Below are 18,683 nucleotides of genomic sequence, written 5' to 3' on the forward strand. Positions count from 1 at the left end.
CACTACCAGAAGGCTCCTAGTCTATAAATTGTTAATGCCCAGTGACCTGGCTAAGCATGCCCCCAGGTTGTCTTCTCTTGCATCATTAGCTCTAGGTTGATCATTTTCAGCCTAGAGAGTTCCGGGAAGGCAGATCTGCCAGGGCCTCAGAAACTCTGGGAAGTAAGACTCATGATCACCCAATTACTCTTGCCCCGTTTTGTTCCTGGTCAACAAAAGTCCACTACAAATTATAGAGACCCTAGGCATTGTCCTCCCAGATACCAATTTCTAGCTCATGGAATGAAGGTGCTGGGGGTGCTCTGATGGGGGTTGAAGGTACCGATGCTCTGGATCTTGTAGTAAGCCCCTTTTTCAGATACCAGAATGATTCTGTCTGAAGCAAAGGTTTTCAAATCTTTTGAGAAAAGCAGATGTGTAAAGACCCCCACACCAATTGCTGCCTCCCTAGTCCACGGAGCACAGGTTGGAGAGGACAGGCAGGATGAATAGTGATTACAAAAGAAAACAAAACCAGAATTTATTGAAAGTAGGTACCAGCTCTGATTAGAACAATCAGCTCAAAGATACCATTACTCAGAACAATATATACAAAAATCTCAGGGAGAGAAGAATAAAAGAACTTAAAAGAATACAACTTGAATAGGACTGTTTTACTAAAATGGTCGTGTTGCAAAACAACAGATACCACAAAGAGCCCTACATGAGAAAGTCATGTGCCCTCAAGCCTGGGGGTGAGGACTCTAGTTCTCAAATTCTTAGAACACAGCTCATGATTCTCCAGGGCAAAGAGGCTGGCTGGAGAATGAGGACCTCACTGCTGACTGTTTAACAAAGTCCATGCTCCAGGCACAGGCACACATGGAATGAGGCCACCAAGCAAGTCACACCTGTCCCCTGTCCCCATAAGCCCCATAGGAGAGAAGTGCTCTCTGAAGTCTACTGACTTGGCAGGGACCACTGGACCATGGATAGCTTAGAGACAGTTATTCTGTGGCCAATGACATAAAACCCCCAGAATCTAAGCCCTACAATTCCCGTACCCAAATTTCCACTAACTAGGGAGGTAGAGCAAGACATGGAAGTTACCTCCAAACCAGTATCTGGTCTTCAGTAAACAGGGATAAACATAAAACACTGTTCCACAAGCAGGCTTCAGAACTACCGGGCATAGCAGGTGAAAGATCCCAAAGTCCCATTTAGCACCTCTCACAGGAGGAGGAGGACGGCTGGTAGGGGAGATGTGATGAGTGCCAGAGGGGAGACGGGCATGTTCCCTACTGAGGTCCCTGCTGCCGACTATCCTACTCTGCTGATCTGTACAGTTCCCCCACCTTCGGGACCTACCCTCTCATGGCCCAGAGCTCACTTATCTCAGCCTAAACCTCCCAGTCTCAAGCACAGAGAGTAGAAATGCCAGATGCAGAGGTTCTCTGGTGGACGCAGTCTTCCTGAGAACACAGGGTTCTTCTGCGCCCCCTCAACTGCAGGCAGGGCAGGGCGAAGAGGATGTCGAGTTGCAGGAGGCAGAAGGCAGCAGCTCAGAGGGCAGGGAGGGTTCAGCTGGGAGATTGATGGGAAGCTTCCATGGCATGGCCCCAGCAAGCAGTGACTGGGGTCAGCTGGGATGGGAGGGTGAACAGACAGCTCTACCTAACTGGTGTGGGAACAGCGTGTCTGAATTCCTGAATTCCCCTAGAGGAACATGGCTCCTTGCTCTGGAACTTCACACTCAAACAATAAGCCTGAAGGGAAGAAGTCTCTTCAGGGCCCCAGAAGTGCCCATTAAAAGTCCATCCTGTCAACTTTGGCGTCTCATTTGTGGGTCCGTATGCTGCTGCAGATTTGGGCGAGACGGTTCTAGAAAGAAAAGGAGAGAGGTCATTGTAGAAGATGTCACTTGGCAGGCTTGCCCCTTGGCCTTCCACAGTCAGCCTGAGCACAGGTCTGACTGAGCCTCAGCTCCTCCATTCTCTATCTGTATCACACATGAATTCACCTTTTTGAACCTCTTTCTCATCTGAACAAGGGAGTAAAATAACAACTCAAGTGAGATAGTAAAGGTATCATAGGAGATTAGTTGAGAAGAACATTGCAATAGGTCTAGCTAGAGGATGACAGTCACAAGATTTGGGTGGCTAGGTGTGTGTGGGATCTCAGCACTGGGCCTATGTTCAGAAAGACAGGTTTGGGAAACCAGCCCCGCCTTGTCTCCTTCCTTGGAAGTACCTTCAGACCCCACAGAAGGGTGAGGGTAAGGTTGCCATGTTTACACTAAGTGCTCCATCCACCACCCAAGATGATGGCTGACTGGACCAAGGAGGTTCATCCCTGGCTGAGCCAATTAAATTGTTTCTCTTGATAATTTACTTTACTTTTAGAGCTGAGGTCTTTCTCTGTCACCCAGGCTGGAGTGCAGCAGCACGATCATGGGTCACTGCAGCCTTGAACTCATGGGCTCAAACAATTTCTCTTGCCTGAGCCTCCTGAGCTGCAGGAATTACAGGTGTGCGCCACTGTGCCTGGCCCTCTTGAGAATTTAAACCAAGACAAGAAATTGAATAGTTGAGCAATGGAGCAATAAAGTTAGGGTTGGAGGTGTGGTTACTCAAAGCCACATGAAAACAATGTTAAGTAAGCACAGAACCTGAAGCCTGTGGAGGTTATCTGCTGAGAGGGAGGAATGAAGATGTGTGAAAGAAATGAGCACACAGGCCTCAGCTGATGGGCCCCACCGCTCCAGAGGCTTGGCCATTCAGCTCACTCTTCGATTCTGTAAGATTCCTGATAACAAGCTCCAACCCTCATTCTTGAGCTATTCTAGGTTTCAGTTCCTGGTGGCCAATAGTGACCTAACATAACCCTAGCACTAATTGCCTGAATGAGGCAGAATTTTGATTTTGCAGTGGAACTTCTGTGGCAGACACCCTGGGATTGAACAAAACTCAACGTCAGTTGAGGAACAGAATTGCTGCTATCCAAGTAGGGTAAGAGTCAAACTCTCTTGGGGGAAGGAAGACAACACAAATTTAAGTAGAAAGTATTAGCCCAGCCCCAAAAGACAATCCTAAACAAAGGTAGCCCAGGAAAGCTACTGGAGGCATCCTATTTGTGGAGATGAATATGAGACTTACGGAGAGCTTCTTAATGTTTCCCAAGGCCTCTGGATCCAGCTGGGCAATATTGTGCCTCTGCAAGTCACTGGCCAATAATCGCAGGCTCTGTATAGAGACGGGAGTGGGTTAAACTGGCCATGGCCCTTAGGGCAGGAACTCCCATCCAGCAGTGTGCCCCAAAGGCTCCCCCTGATATCCTGCACTTAGTGGTGGGGAATGGCTGGGATGGAGAAGTGGCAAGACAGGCAGGAAGTATATGAGCCCTAAGGAGACAATGACTTCATCAGCGCTATCACTGGGGAGGAGGCTGGATTACCTGGGCATAAAAGGCATGCACATTATCTTAGAAATGCCCTGCAGAGTATGTCTGAAACAAACCGTCCTCCCCTCACAAGGGCTGAGGTCAGCAGCTCGCTTCATGAAGCCAGAGACACTAAGCTTAGCCTGCTTCAGAATCCCTTAAAGTTATACAAAGCTGAAGGCACAGCTCATGCTCCCGGTTCTAGACTAAGCATATACCTGGGTGGTGCCCTCCTCTGCACCACCCTTTAACATCTCTATTATTGCACATATCACAGATACCATGATTGCAAACCCATCTTGACCACTGAGCTGCTTCTCAAAGGCAGACCCTATGTCTACTTTTTGGGCCTGTGATAATGAGGTGGGCAAATGCTAGTTGATGAGCAAATGCCAGATGGAGGCTGGCGTGGTGGCTCGCACCTGTAATCCCAGTACTTTGGGAGGCCGAGGTGGGTGGATCACCTGAGGTCAGGAGTTCGAGACCAGCTTGACCAATATGGTGAAACACCATCTCTACTAAAAATACAAAAATTAGCCGGGTGTGGTGGCGTGTGCCTATAGTCCCAGCTACTCAGGAGGCTGAGGCAGGAGAATCACTTGAACCTGGGAGGCAGAGGTTGCAGTGAGCCGAAATTGTGCCACTGCACTCCAGGCTGGGTGACAGAGGGAGACTCTGTCTCAAAAAAAAAAGAAAAAAAAAAAAAGGCTGGGCGCGGTGGCTCATGCCTGTAATCCCAGCACTTTGGGAGGCCAAGGAGGGCGGATCACGAGGTCAAGCAATCGAGACCATCCTGGCCAACATGGTGAAACTCCATCTCTACCAAAAATACAAAAATTAGCTGGGCACGGTGGCATGTGCCTGTAGTAACAACTACTTGGGAGGCTGAGGGAGGAGAATCGCTCGAACCCAGGAGGTGGAGGTTGCAGTGAGCCGAGATTGCGCCACTGCACTCTGGTCTGGCGACAGAGCGAGACTCCATCTCAAAAAAACAAAAACAAAAACAAAAACAAAAACCCAGAAAAACAGATAGAACCCAGAGCTGAGCAACAATCTTTGCAGTCTGGGCCTCTAACCTGGGAGAGAAAACTGGGTTCTGAGTCCTGCAGAAGTGTGGAGATCAGGACCCACACCCTGAAAGGACTCTGAGGGTGAAGTGTGGGTGAGGGCCCAGGGAAAAGAAATGTTTGACTAAGTGGCACACTGTGGCCTGGCTTCCCTTGGAAATACTTCACCTCTCCGCCGCCCACTGGCACAGTAAGGAAGATCTCTTTGCTGTCAGCAAGAGGGCTGCCATTCCCTGAGATGTTGTAAATCCGCTCTCCTGCTGCTGGAGTACGCAGGCCAGGGGTCTTGAAGACCCTAGAATAGGAAAATCTCTGTGAAGATAGCTTGGCAATTGGATGACACCAGACTCTATAGGTCATTTTAACCTCACTCTGGTCTCAAGCTGCAGTTTTCAAGTCACACATTCCTAAGACAGCACGTTCTAAATTTAGAAAAAAAAATGTTTTAAAGCAGTAATGACTAAACACAGCTGGAGAAAGAAGGTTGTAATTATTGAACATACATCTTGCAAAAAGTCAACTCTTATCCACATAAAGTTTAGGTCCAAAGCTCCATATGGGTGCCATTCATCCATCCATCCACAAAGCCAGAAATAAGCTGGTTAACTGTTTCCAGCCGTGGCTGCTTCCATCAAGAGGAATTTTTCAGAGGCAAAGGAGGATGATTTAGAGATTACATCATTATACTAATTTCTCAAGACAGTTAAAATACTGCTACCCAGTTTTCCCTAAATGCCTTTTGTTACATACTCATGTGAAAAAACAAACTGTAAAGAAAAGTGAGAATTGGCTGAGTGCAGTGGCTCACACCTGTAATCCCAGCACTTTGGGAGGCCGAGGCAGGTGGATCACCTGAGGTCAGGAGTTCGAGACCAGCCTGGCCAATATGGCGAAATCTTGTCTCTACTAAAAATACAAAACTTAGCCGGGCATAGTGGCATGCGCCTGTAATCTCAGCTACTCAGGAGGCTGAGACAGGAGAATCACTTGAACCTGAGAGGTAGAGGTTGCAGTGAGCCCAGATCGCACCACTACACTCCAGCCTGGGTGACAGAGCGAGACTCTGTCTCAAAAAAAAAAAAAAAAAGTGGCAATTAAAAGTAGAAAATAAATCTTCCACACTTCCCCCATACCAGAGATAACTACTTCTTGCTCTCCTCCCCAGGGGTAACCACTCTGAGTTCCTTATCTGTCCTTCCAGAAACTTTCTATGTATATAAAACCAAATGGGCTCACACAGCACAATGTTCAGCAACCTGCTCGGAGATGCTCTGTGATCATGGCGCTCTTTCCCTATCAGCACACACAGATCCAGTCTTTTTTAATAGCTATACAGCATCTCCTATTTAGTCTACTAGGTTCTTTGGAAGGTATTAACTTATGCTGCAACAATATCCTTGCTTATGCCAGCCTCCAAAAAAGCAGTATCAAGTTTTACTTCTACCAAGAGTACGGAAGAGTACCTATTCATCTTTAAAAAACTGATTTGAGGCCAGGTGTGATGGCTCGTGCTTGTAATTCCAGCACATTGGGAGGCCGAGGTGGGTGGATCGCTCGAGCCAGGAGTTCGAGACCAGGCTGGGCAACCTGGCAAAACCCCCTCTCTACAAAAAAAACAAAAAATTAGCTGGGCATGGTGGCATGCTTGGGAGGCTAAGGTGGGAGAATCACCTGAGCCTGGGAAGTCAAGGTTGCAGTGAGCCGTGATTGTGCCACAGCTCTCCAGCCTGGGCATTAGAGTGAGACCCTGCCTCAAAATAAATACATATTTTAAAAATAAAATAAAAACCTTCTGGTTTGAATCCGAAAAGGCCAAAAACGTCACCTAGAGGCCTCCTAGTCATCCCAGGCAGAATATTCCCCTCCCTCCCATTAAAGAATCATTTTGCTACTGAAGATGGGTGAAACTACACTTAAGGGAGAGGCATACACCAAGAAACCCAGCTGGCCACTGTCCTCTGACAAGGCACCCCAGGCCAAGGACTTGGGACAATTTTATTTTCTTAAGACAGAATCTATAGGTGGGAACTGAACAATGAGATCACTTGGACTCGGGAAGGGGAACATCACACACTGGGGCCTATCATGGGGAGCGGGGAGGAGGGAGGGATTGCATTGGGGAGTTATACATGATATAAACGTCATGCACATGTACCCTAGAACTTAAAGTATAATAAAAAAAAAAAAAAAAAAAAAAAAAAAGACAGAATCTTACTCCGTTGCCCAAGCTGGAGTGCAATGGTGTGATCTTAGCTCACTGCAACCTCCACATCCTGGATTCAAGCAATTCTCCTGTTTCAGCCTCCCAAGTAGCTGGGATTACAGGTGTGCACCACCATGCCCAACTAATTTTCGTATTTTTAGTAGACGTGGGGTTTTGTCATCTTGGCCAGGCTGGTCTTGAATTCCTGACCTCAAGTGATCTGCCCGCCTCGACCTCTCAAAGTGCTGGGATTACAACATGAGCTATTGTGCCTGGCCTAGAAGTATTTTCTTAGACACTTCTTCTCTGGGTAGTGCTCAATGTTGGAATCCCATCAAATCCAAGTGTTCCCCTCAATACTCACCTTGAGTCAAACCTGGGTGTCAGGCCTGGAGTTGGTTTGACCATGGACATCTCCAATCGGCCCACGGCTGGGGTAACAGTGTTAGCACGGCTTGACCTACAAGTAAGAAATGGCCATCAGGTATGCCAACTTTCAAGTTCCACGAAGGCAGCAGCACAGGAGTGACACGTGGAGAGCTGACTGTGAGATACTGCTCCGGGCGCCTCGCACACATCAACTTACATGACCCTTCTAACAACGTGGGAGGCCAGCACTGCTGCCATCCTCATACACAGATGCAGAAACTCAGGTGCATCGAGTTTTAAAAACTTGCCCAAGATCACATATCCAATTAGGATGGAGCCAAAACTTGGAACCGAAGCAGCCTGCCTCCAGAATCTGACTTTTTTTTTTTTTTTGAGATGGAGTCTTGCTCTGTTGCCCGTGCTGGAGTGCAATGGTGCAATCTTGGCTCACTGCAACCTCCACCTCCCGGGTTCAAGCGATTCTCCTGCCTCAGCCTCCTGAGCAGCTGGGACTATAGGCGTGCACCACCATACCCAGCTAATTTTTTTTTTTTTTTTGAGACGGAGTCTCGCTCTGTCGCCCAGGCTGGAGTGCAGTGGCCGGATCTCAGCTCACTGCAAGCTCCGCCTCCCGGGTTTATGCCATTCTCCTGCCTCAGCTTCCCGAGTAGCTGGGACTACAGGTGCCCGCCACCTCGCCCGGCTAGTTTTTTGTATTTTTTAGTAAAGACGGGGTTTCACCGTGTTAGCCAGGATGGTCTCGATCTCCTGACCTCATGATCCGCCCGTCTCGACCTCCCAAAGTCCTGGGATTACAGGCTTGAGCCACCGCGCCCAACCCCAGCTAATTTTTGTATTTTTAGTAGAGATAGGCTTTCTCCATGTTGGCCAGGTGGGTCTCAAACTCCTGACCTCAAGTGATTCACCTACCTTGGCCTCCCAAAGTGCTGGGATTACAGGCGTGAGCCACCGCGCCTGGCCTCAGAATCTGACTTTTTAATCAAGGAGACAGCCCCTTCATGTGAAGGCTCCCCCAGCTGGAATTCTGTCCTCGTGCCATGCAGCTGCTGCACTGCTCAAGAGAAATGAGTTCGTTCCTCCACAGACATGCATGCTGGTGACTACCCTCCTAAGCTGCTTTACCTTCCCCCACATGGCTTATGGTAGAGTCCAACATAATCAACTCAAGCACATAGAGGTTCTTCACTTTGCAGGACTGGACAAAACATTTCAAGAAACCAGTTATAAGTAAGTGATAGTCACTCTATGACAAACTATGGGGTAGCTCTACACATGGACTATTAAGAACTGAAACATAACAGGCAGTTCTTGCTATACTTAAAAAAAAAAAGTGGGGGCCGAGGTGGGCGGATCACCTGAGGTCGGGAGTTTGAGACCAGCCTGACCAACATGGAGAAATCCCGTTTCTACTAAAAATACAAAATTAGGTGGGTGTGGTGGCGCATGCCTATTATCCTAGCTACTCGGGAGGCTGAGGCAGGAGAATCATTTGAACCCTCAAGGCAGAGGTTGCAGTGAGCCAAGATTGCGCCATTGCACTCATGCCTGGCCAACAAGAGTGAAACTCCGTCTCAAAAAAAAAAAAAAAAAAAAAGTGGGGAAGGATAGAGAACGTACATTAAAGTACTGGAGACGGTTTTGGTTTAGGCCATTTCTAGAGACCCCTCCAGCTCGGACACTCAAGGATTCAGTGATTTTAAGCTGCATTCAAACACTAGCCACCAGAGCTTTTTCATTGCCCCTCACTTTCTGCCATGATATATATGGCTCTACAATAAAACCCAAAACACCACAACTTTAGAAAATCCACTACCTTTTCCTTTTGCCTTTTCCTTGTATGGACTGAGTTCTCTTCTTGGATGGAGGACACCTTTTGACCTGCAGTCACAATCAAACGAGGCTAAGGTTACAAAACACCCAGCAAAGAGGAAAGGTAAGGAGAGTAAGGAGGGTTTTTTTTTTTTTAAATAAAGGGTTAAGAACAAGCTTTGGATAGTTAATACTAAATATAATAAGGTGTATCTCAAAATTCAATGACTTAAAAAGTTCAGAACACAACTAATTGAATAAGGACTTCCACTGGCTGGGTTTTCAAAACAGAGGATTTTGGCCAAGATTAAAGGTAAATCTCTTTTGAATTGATTGCAGCCTGGCTTGTACCCCACTACTTTACATAAAGGGCTGCTGTGAAGGTCACTCAGGGCATCCCAGGTGCCCAATCAAAGGCAAACCCTGCAGGGCTCCCTTCCTGGGGCCTGGGAGGTCCCTGGTAAGAATCACTCCTTATCTTCCATATATTCTCTCCTCCCTTGTCCTCCATGATGGATCCGTCTTTCCTGCTTCTCTAGCTTCCTTGGCAGTCTGCCTTAGGAGCTCCTCTCTCTACCTTCCCTCTAGTGTCCACTCTCAGACTCCCTCCCTTCCTGCTCTCCTGGCACAACCATCTCCACTCCCACACTGGGACAAACACCTTAAGATCTGGGAGGCAGTGAATCTCTCGATTTCCCTCTTCTCCCTGAGCTCCAGGTTGAAATTTCTGTCTAGCCTAGATGTCCTGGAAAAGTAATGAATTGCCAACATGTCTTGCAATTGACATGTGCTGCCTTATCCCCAGTCTAGCACCTCTGCTGCCTGGATCCCACACTTCACTGGATGGCAGTTGCCTTAGCTAGAAACCATGCAGTTGTCTCTGATTCCTCCTTTTCTCTACCAACCATGCCACTTCTTTCTAAAACCTATCTCAAAACCTTCCCTTCATTTTATAGTATCAGCATATCAGTTCAAGAATTCATAGGCTTCCAACTGGTTTCTTCATATCCAGTGTTCCCCCTCCCCCATTTATCCTGAATAGTGTTCCTCTTCCCTTTCTTCTCCAGCTAGTAGTAGGCTCTCACTCACCTTGAAAGGCCTGCCTATGTCCGAGTGGGGTAGGGGAGACTTGCTAGCTTCCTCTTCTGTGTTCCACGCACTTTGCACACCAGTCAATTATCACTTTTGTCATTGCCATGTAAAGTAGGATCATCTCTACTGAACTGTGAGCTCTGGTGTACAACAGTGTATTTTATGCATTTGTATTTGCTTGTGATAACCCCCAGCCTCCAACCTCAGTGTCCACTTACTCTTGAAGTTTGAGGATTCTTATGTTCATTTTCTTCTTCTTCTTCCTCTTCCACTATCATTTCATCTACTTGTATTACCTTTCGTACTGTAAGAAACAGTTTCAACAGGGTGGTATTTCTGATGAGAATAAAGTTTTGTGCATTCACATTTCTTATAGGAATAAAATGTATGGAATCTGAAGCTGCAATGAAAAAATGGACTAAAAATAAAGAAGACTTTTTAAGAAAGAGGGTTTAGACAAAGGAAACTAATCAGAGTGTTAAGAAACCCCATATCATGCTTTGTAGGGACAGCCCAGCATTCTGAATAATTGAGTTTGCCCTGCCCAATGTAGAGGTGCCCTGGTGTGTAGCCCCGAAATCCTGGCCATGGGTCAGGATGTTGTTACGAGAGTTGGATGCATCAAACTATCATAGCTTAATGAAGTGACATTAAATCCATTCACAGGCCGGGCGCGGTGGCTCAAGCCTGTAATCCCAGCACTTTGGGAGGCCGAGATGGGCGGATCACGAGGTCAGAAGATCAAGACCATCCTGGCTAACATGGTGAAACCCCGTCTCTACTAAAAAAATACAAAAAACTAGCCGGGCGAGGTGGCGGGCGCCTGTAGTCCCAGCTACTCGGGAGGCTGAGGCAGGAGAATGGCATAAACCTGGGAGGCAGAGCTTGCAGTGAGCTGAGATCCGGCCACTGCACTCCAGCCTGGGTGACAGAGCGAGACTCAGTCTCCAAAAAAAAAAAAATTCCATTCACAATTCATCCTGAATTGTGCTCACTAGTCACAACCTGGTTTCCCATACAACTTTTCCTATAAGACAGTGTTTCTCAGAGTGCGGGACATGTATGTAAGATGATTTTATGCAAATAGATCATGGAATTGAGTAACTTTTTTTTTTTTCTTTCTTTCTTTTTTTTTTTTTTCAGAGACATTGCCCAGGCTGGTCTTGAACTCCTGGGCTCAGGTAATCCTCACGGCTTGGCCTCCCAAAGTGCTGGAATTACAGGCGTGAGCCACCGCAGCTGGTCTGAATTGAGTAACTTTGAATTAAATGCAGAGAAAGTCATTCCTTTTTCAATTCTCTTTCAACTTTGCTGATTACACCAGGGAGTGTCTCAGTTGGTGTTACCTGTCTTTTAACTCTGCTCTAAATCTTGCCATCTATTTAACCCAGGGGAAAGTAAGCAGGCCACAATGTTTGGTTTCCAGTACAGCTTTTTCCCTTTCACTTTAGCTCACATACGGGTCTTGAATTTGCTTAGTAGCAGTCCTGCATACAGTTAACTAAATTTCTGGTTTGAGTTGCTGTTCGGGGGAAAAAAATTAACTAAATGCACCATCCAAAAGCAAATGTTTGGATTTACAAGATTAAGAACCAGACTTTAAAGGGAAGAGGCTCTACCAACAAGGCCCTGCCTGAGCAGCCAACCAAGCAACCTGAGCCTCAGTTCTTTCTGTTCAACAAGGAGTTTTGACAGGTACTCACTTTTGGCAGATTTCAGGGGTGTCTGAATAGCTTCTGCTGTTAGTTTGTTTATTTCAGTGATATCCAGGTCAGCCTATGACAAATATAGCCAGAAAGCACCAGACTTATTCCACCAAAATACGAGGAAAAATATTTCAAGATAAATTTTTTTTAAAAACTCTTATTTGATACATAAGACTGTTAAATGTTAGTGATACAATATACAATAGAGCAGACTCCCATAAATCCACCACACAACCCAAGACCTAAAACATTGCCAATAACTTGCTTCTGGCTCTTTATTCATTCCTTGTTCCATTTTCTTATCTTTCTCCCAAAGGTCTCCTAACCCTGTCATTCCCCAGAGGTAACCATATCATTCCACTTGCGTAATCAAAAGGTATATGTGCATGTGCTCACAGATACATGCAAATGTGTGTATATGTGTGTACATATAGATGTGCTTTTTCACAAGTGTGTACTTAAGCATTTTGTTTGGTCTTGGCTGTTTTCACCACTCTTTGTGGTTGTAGTTAATTTGTTTTCATTGCTATATCATATCCCACTGTGTGATTATACCACAATGGATTTGTCCATCTTCCATCAGTAGTTTCCTATTATAAACACTGCTACCTTGAACTGTCTTACATGTGTCTGAGGTACATGTCCAAGTTTCCCCTTGGCTCTATCCTTTGGAGAGGGCATGACAGGGATTATAGGTTACATAAATATTCAGCCTTCGCATTATGCCAAATTGTTTCCCAAAATGGTTACCCTTGTCTACAGCCCATTTGCAAACAATCCAAGTTCCTAATGATCTACATCCTCTACAACACTTGGTGGGGTTTTAGGCTTACCATTTTTTTGATAAATCTACAGGGTCTCAATAAGGTTTTCTAAGATGATCCTGGGTCCTTCAAAAAGGCTTCCAGTCACCATTTAAATTAAGTGTTCTTTCATATGGTAGTAAGTATGGACACTACAAAGAGCAGTTAAGATTCAGTCCTTTCCTTATAGAACACATGTAAATATCAGAATTATCATTACAGGTTTGGAATGGCACAGCTTTCATTTCTGGTAGGGACTGCTTGACGTACTCAGAGAAGGATTCTGAGGCTGTCTCAGGCTTAGCAAGAAATAGTGCTGTAATAAATTACTGATGTTTGCCAGGCTTGATGGAACAGAAAGTAGGGGCATTCCTGCCAGCCTTCTGCCATCTCTAGAAACAACTGGCATGTTTTGGAGTCATCAGTAGTGGCAGGCCACTGGTTATCTACTGTGCAGGAGAGTTAACGGAGCAGGCCTGAGACTGATACACGTAGAAAGGCCTATTTGCAAGCTTGGCCTTGGTTGGCATCTGGGAACTTGGATTTCAGAAAGGTTCCCACCTTTCCTTAACAAGAATGCCTCACTGTGCCTAAACTTCATGCAAACAGTATGGCTCATGCTGAACACCTACTTCCCTCTGAAAGTCTAGGATTTTGACACGTGCTAGCCAGAGGATGCCTATGTGAGCAGCCCCCAGTTAAAACTCTGGGCATTGACTCTCTAATCAGCTTTTCTGGCAGACAGCATTTCATACGTGTTGAATTAAGCATGTTCTGTGTGACTCCATAGGGAGTGGACTCCTAGAAGCCTGGTTTCCTCTGGACTTTGACAAAGGGGCAGCACTTTTCCCCTTTGTTGATTTATGCTTTGTATCCTTTCACTGCAATAAATCATCGCCATGGGTGTGACTGTATGCCGAGCCCCGTGAATCCTCATAGCCAATCACCAAACCTAGAGGTGGTCTTGGGAGCCCCAATACACTTCCCAACTAAGAGCTTTTATAGATTTTCTGTTATTCCTTTCTTGAGTTTTAAATTGTGTTAGTCAAGGCTAGAATTCTCTCAACTTGGTGTGGTAACAATGGCTCTCTCATATGACATTAGAAGTTCTCATTTGCAGTTCTGTATGTCTAATTTAAAAAGAGGGAACTGCATTAGCTAGTAAGCATAATTCATTTCAGAAGTAACTAACTTTTAAAACATTAGAGCTCAGTGTGTGTAGGGGGGTGAATAATCCCTACCTCTCTCCTATAGTATTCATCCCCAAATGCTCCAATATTTTCCAAATTGATAATTGGCTCCTCATTACCTTTACCTTGAATGAAGCTGGTGGAGATCTGCTATTGTACCCTTGGTGGTCAGACTCCTTCAGACCCTGAGATTCCAAATGATTCTGATCAACTCAACAGAAGATGTCAATTTTGGGGTTTACTTTGTAAACCTGATCAAGGCTACAATAAACTGACAGAAAGATACACAAATGCATGCACACACGCACATTGTTTGCATATGATTTTAGAGTGCCTAGGGACTCTGTGAAGCCCATGTATGGACTAGTTCCCAGTGCTGTCTCATAAAACTTTCTGCAAGAGTAGTAATGTTCTATTTCTGTGCTCTCTGATGGAGTAGCTACTAGTCACATGTAGCTACCGAACATGTAAAATGCGGCTAGTATGTCTGAGGAAATGAATTCCTTAATTTTATTAATTGTGATTAACTGAAACAGGTACATATGCCTGGTGGCTACTATACTGGACAGTGCAGCTTTAAATGCTGTATTTTGCATCCCCATCTTACTGCCTTCAATCCTGGCACTGATGCTGGGAGGAAGGAGATGAGAGGGGTTGGGGAGTACTGAGCATCCCAAGCAAGAGCACTGCTTCTACAGTACAACATGATGAAACAGCCTCATCATCTAGCAGGTCAGTGCATAGTGCAACGACTCAGGCGCTTAAAGGAACTTGGACTTGAGGTTTTCTACTTCCGCTGTAGAGTTCAGGACAAAGGACTGCAAGAAATTGGTCAAAAATAGAACTCCTACCCTCTGTAGGACTCAGAACTATCTGGGCCTCATGTACACAGTGTCTGGCCCAACTCTAATTTTTCAGTTGACACAAACAGATAATGTCCCTTTATGAAACCTCTTCCACAGTAAGCACCTATTAGTTGGATCTGGGGACTGGACTAGACTTAAGTAACCACTGACTGGAAAACAGGACAGGTCACTTACTGTTGCCGCCTCTTCCAGGGCCTGTTTGTTTCCTCCAAGGGCTTTAAAAAGAATGTTGTAGTTACTATTAGATTTTAACAATAAATCATCTTGCTTAATAGTACCATTTATCTTTCTAAAACTGGTCCAGCTCTTAGTCTAACATTCAAGGACCTTCACCATCTAATCTATTCTTTCTCCAAGTTATATCCCAAATGTGCCACTGACTCTCAGGACTTGTTGCCATGGTACTCTGTATTTCCTCTGCCTGAAATTCTCCTCCATACTCGATAAATTTCTAACTCATCCTTCAAAACTTAGCTGAAACATCACCCCCAAAATTCTGCTTATCTTTTTAAAAAATATATTTTAAATTTTATTTGTTTTTGAGACAGAGTCTTGCTTTGTCACCCAAGCTGGAGTGGAGTGGCGCCACCTTGGCTGTCTCCTGGGCTCAACTGATCCTCCACCCTCAGCCTTCCAAGTAGCTGGGACTACAGGCATGCGCCACCACATTTGGCTAATTTTTGTATTTTTTGTAGAGATAGGGTTTTGCCAAGTTGTCCAGGTTTTTTTTTTTTCAAATAGAGATGTGGTCTCCTGCTATGTTGCCCAGGCTGGTCTTGAACTCCTGGGCTCAAGTGATACTCCTGCCTTGGCCTCCCAAAGTGCTAGGATTACAGGCATGAACCCCCACCCCATACCCTGCCCTCTGCTTATTTTTCTTTAAAAAAAAATCTATTTTTATTTTAATTATTTTTTTAAAGTTTAAAGATAGGGTCTTGCTATGTTGCCCAGGCTGTCTCAAATTCCTGGGCTCAAGCAATCCACCTGCCTCGGCCTCCCAAAGTGCTGGGATTACAGGTGTGAGCCACTGTGCCTAGCCTGCTTATTTTTCTATCTCAGCAGGTTGCTGCAAAGTGTGGAGTAAGTTGCTCACCCTCAGCATACCCAGTAACTACTCAGAGCTTTTCAAACAGTCCATCCTTGCCTTGGACTGAATTCCAGAGATGATATCCTTTGCTTCTGGCAAAAATTTAGCAGTCAATGGAAGTACAGTAAATGTGTGTTGAATGAAAAGGTCTTTGTGAGATTTACATGTAGAATAAAAAGTTAGGTTAAATCCTCCTGCTAGAAACCCTCATAGTATCTTGTAAAACAGTTAAGATCTCAGGCTATGAAACCAGAACACCTGGGTTCAGACTATTCCACTAACTAGCTTATGAGGCCTTGAGCAAAGTATCCAATTTCTCTGCGCCTTAATCTTGTCATTTAGAAAAATAGGGATATTATTAGTTATGAAGAAAAATTAGTTAATATATGTAAAACACTTGGTATAATGCCCATCCGGCATAGAAATCACAATATGCTCACTGATCACTACTCTATTCTATCTCCTTTGTAGTACCTATACTTTTAATTACATAATTGTATGTGGATTTTTCTAATAGCTCTTTTCTACTAACCTGTATGTTTCTGAAGGCAGAGACAATGTCTGTTTTATTCCCCGGTGCATCTTTAGCACCTAGCACTGTGACTCACACATGCTCAGTATTTGTAGAAATGAGCAAATGAATGGCTTAATATTAATAATGAAAGGACAAGTCAAAAGGATCATTCAACATCTAATATGTGAACAGAACATACATTTCTATCCAGCAAGGAGACTACATGCTGGATAATTAATAATAAGGAAAACAGAAAAAGGCAACCCAGCAGAAAAGTACAGCCTCCTGCATTTCTCTGGACATTTAATAAGGGAGTGGGGAAGCAGGCTGCGATTTTTCTCTGTCCAGGAAAACTGATGTATCTTTTTTTTTTTTTTTTTTTTTTTGAGATGGAGTTTCATTCTTGTTGTTCAGGCTGGAGTGCAATGGCATGCTCTTGGCTCACCGCAACCTCCACCTCCCAGGTTCAAGCGATTCTCCTGCCTCAGCCTCCTGAATAGCTGGGATTAGAAGCATGCGCCACCACACTCGGCTAACTTTTTTGTATTTTTAGTAGAGACAGGGTTTCTTTCTTTTTTTTCTTGTGAGACGGAGTCTTGCTCTGTCGCCCAGGCTGGAGTGCAGTGGCCAGATCCCGGCTGACTGCAAGCTCTGCATCCTGGGTTTATGCCATTCTCCTGCCTCAGCCTCCCGAGTAGCTGGGACTACAGGCGCCCGCCACCTCAACCGGCTAGGTTTTTGTATTTTTTTTAGTAGAGACGGGGTTTCACCGTGTTAGCCAGGATGGTCTTGATCTCCTGACCTTGTGATCTGCCTGTCTCGGCCTCCCAAAGTGCTGGGATTACAGGCTTGAGCCACCGCGCCCGGCCGAGACAGGGTTTCTCCATGTTGATCAGGCTGGTCTCGAACTCCTGACCTCAGGTGATCTGCCCGCCTCAGCCTCCCAATGTGCTGGGATTACAGGCATGAGCCACTGCGCCCAGCCTGATGTGCCCATTCTTAAGTTAACAATTTCCATAAGCTGCAGAAGGAGCTGCTTCGGGTTATTCTTTCATCTGAGCTCTGGTTAACTAACCATGTCATTTATTCATTCATTTTTAAATGGGTTGGGTAAAATATACATATTTTTAAAAATACTATTTTCTGGCTGGGCACAGTGGCTGACTCCTGTAATCCCAGCACTCTGGGAGGCTGAGGCATGCAGATCACTTGAGGTCAGTAGTTCGAGACCAGCCTGGCCAACATGGTGAAGCCCCGTCTCTACTGAAAAGACAAAAATCAGCAGGGCATAGTGGCAGGAGACCGTAATCCCAGCTACTCCGGAGGCTGAGGCAGGAGAATCACTTGAATCCAGAAGGTGGAGGTTGCAGTGAGCCAAGATCGCACCACTGCACTGCACTCCAGCCTGGGTGACAGAGTGAGACTCTGTTCCAAAAAATAAAATAAAATTCCTGATGTGTGAAAATTATGTGAAATTCACATTTCAGTGTATCCATAAATAAAATTTTATTGGAATACAGCCCATCCATGCTCATTCACTACAGCTGTTTTGGACCTGTAACAGCAGAGCTAAGTTGTCCGACAGAGACCCCTCCCACTGGCTCAAGTAGCCGAAAATATTTGCTAGCTAGGCCTTTAGAGAAAAGGATGGAGACACATGACTTAGGGAAGTGAGACAGAGAGTGAAAGGGTCTGCAATTTTCCATAAGTGGTCATGTCAGATCTCATTAAAAGGTGACATCTGAGCGAGTCCTTTCTGAAGGGTGTCACCTAACCCCAAGGGGCTCCCGGCCTCCGCCCAGGGAAGCTCTCCAGCTCTTACCGAAGTAGTCAAGCCAGTTCATCTCGCGCAGCGCCTTGGGGAGCCGCAGGATCTCGATGTTGTAGAGGTTATCCACCTCCTTGAGGAGGTTCTGCCTGTCTGACTCAATTTGCTTGATTCGTATTTCCACTGCGGGAGGGCAGAGCCGACAGGACACGGGTCACGGGGCGGGTGAATCTGTGCAGCTCGTGTCCCCACCCGCCAGCATCCCGCGACCGCCCCAGGAGGCCGCGACGGCCTGGCCCCTTACCTTCACGGTCGAAGTCTTTCAAAAAGGAGGCTAGCTTCCGCCTCCGTAAGGAGTTGATCTTGGCCACCCGACTACTGCCCTTCCTAGGAGCCATGGCGCTCGGCGGAGGCTGCGGGGAGCGGCGGAGATGGGGCAGGGAGGCAAGGAACCGGGTAGGGACGAGGAGGGCGGACGGGGACCACCCGAATAAGTCGCCAGGCCCGTACCTCCGGTCTCGCGACAAGGGCTGAGAAAAACCTCGCTATGCCAGTGAGAGGGAGCAGCTCTACCTTCAACCGCCACCCAATTCAAACTCCACAGCCACAGGCTGACGAATGAGAAACCGCCGTCCCACAGCATCCAATCACAAGCAAGTTCCTACCTCCCGCCCAATGCGCTCCCTATAGCCGGAGTGCGTCAGCGCGGCCGCCGCCGTCGCGGGTACTCCTGGGAGTTGTGGTCCAGGCTTGTTTCCCCGCCCTCCCCAC

General features: G+C 46.1%; 1 protein-coding gene across 1 annotated transcript; it reads right to left on the reverse strand.

Moving 5' to 3' along the window:
• Nucleotides 1–495: 495 nt before the first annotated feature.
• Nucleotides 496–18,567, reverse strand: CDCA8 (cell division cycle associated 8). The gene is made up of 11 exons (XM_033227056.1): nucleotides 18,423–18,567; nucleotides 18,217–18,325; nucleotides 17,967–18,095; nucleotides 14,718–14,758; nucleotides 11,682–11,754; nucleotides 10,197–10,282; nucleotides 8,891–8,955; nucleotides 7,052–7,147; nucleotides 4,653–4,779; nucleotides 3,135–3,221; nucleotides 496–1,860 (listed from the first exon to the last, which is right to left on the reverse strand). The coding sequence occupies exons 2-11, from the start codon at nucleotides 18,308–18,310 to the stop codon at nucleotides 1,816–1,818; spliced, it is 843 nt and encodes a 280-aa protein (XP_033082947.1). The 5' UTR covers nucleotides 18,311–18,325; nucleotides 18,423–18,567; the 3' UTR covers nucleotides 496–1,815.
• Between the last annotated feature and the right edge of the window lie 116 nt (nucleotides 18,568–18,683).

Source organism: Trachypithecus francoisi, unplaced genomic scaffold, assembly GCF_009764315.1.
Source record: "Trachypithecus francoisi isolate TF-2019V2 unplaced genomic scaffold, Tfra_2.0 Lachesis_group12, whole genome shotgun sequence".
Lineage (NCBI taxonomy): Eukaryota > Metazoa > Chordata > Mammalia > Primates > Cercopithecidae > Trachypithecus > Trachypithecus francoisi.

Bases quoted from the DNA above. Each gene is read 5' to 3' on its own strand.
- CDCA8 (XM_033227056.1), bottom strand. From the start codon at position 18,310: ATGGCTCCTAGGAAGGGCAGTAGTCGGGTGGCCAAGATCAACTCCTTA. The intron at 11,755-14,717 runs GTAAGTGACCTG...TATTTGTCATAG, and splicing joins CCCTGGAAGAGGCGGCAACA to GCTGACCTGGATATCACTGA. The intron at 10,283-11,681 runs GTGAGTACCTGT...TGTTTCTTACAG, and splicing joins ACCCCTGAAATCTGCCAAAA to TACGAAAGGTAATACAAGTA.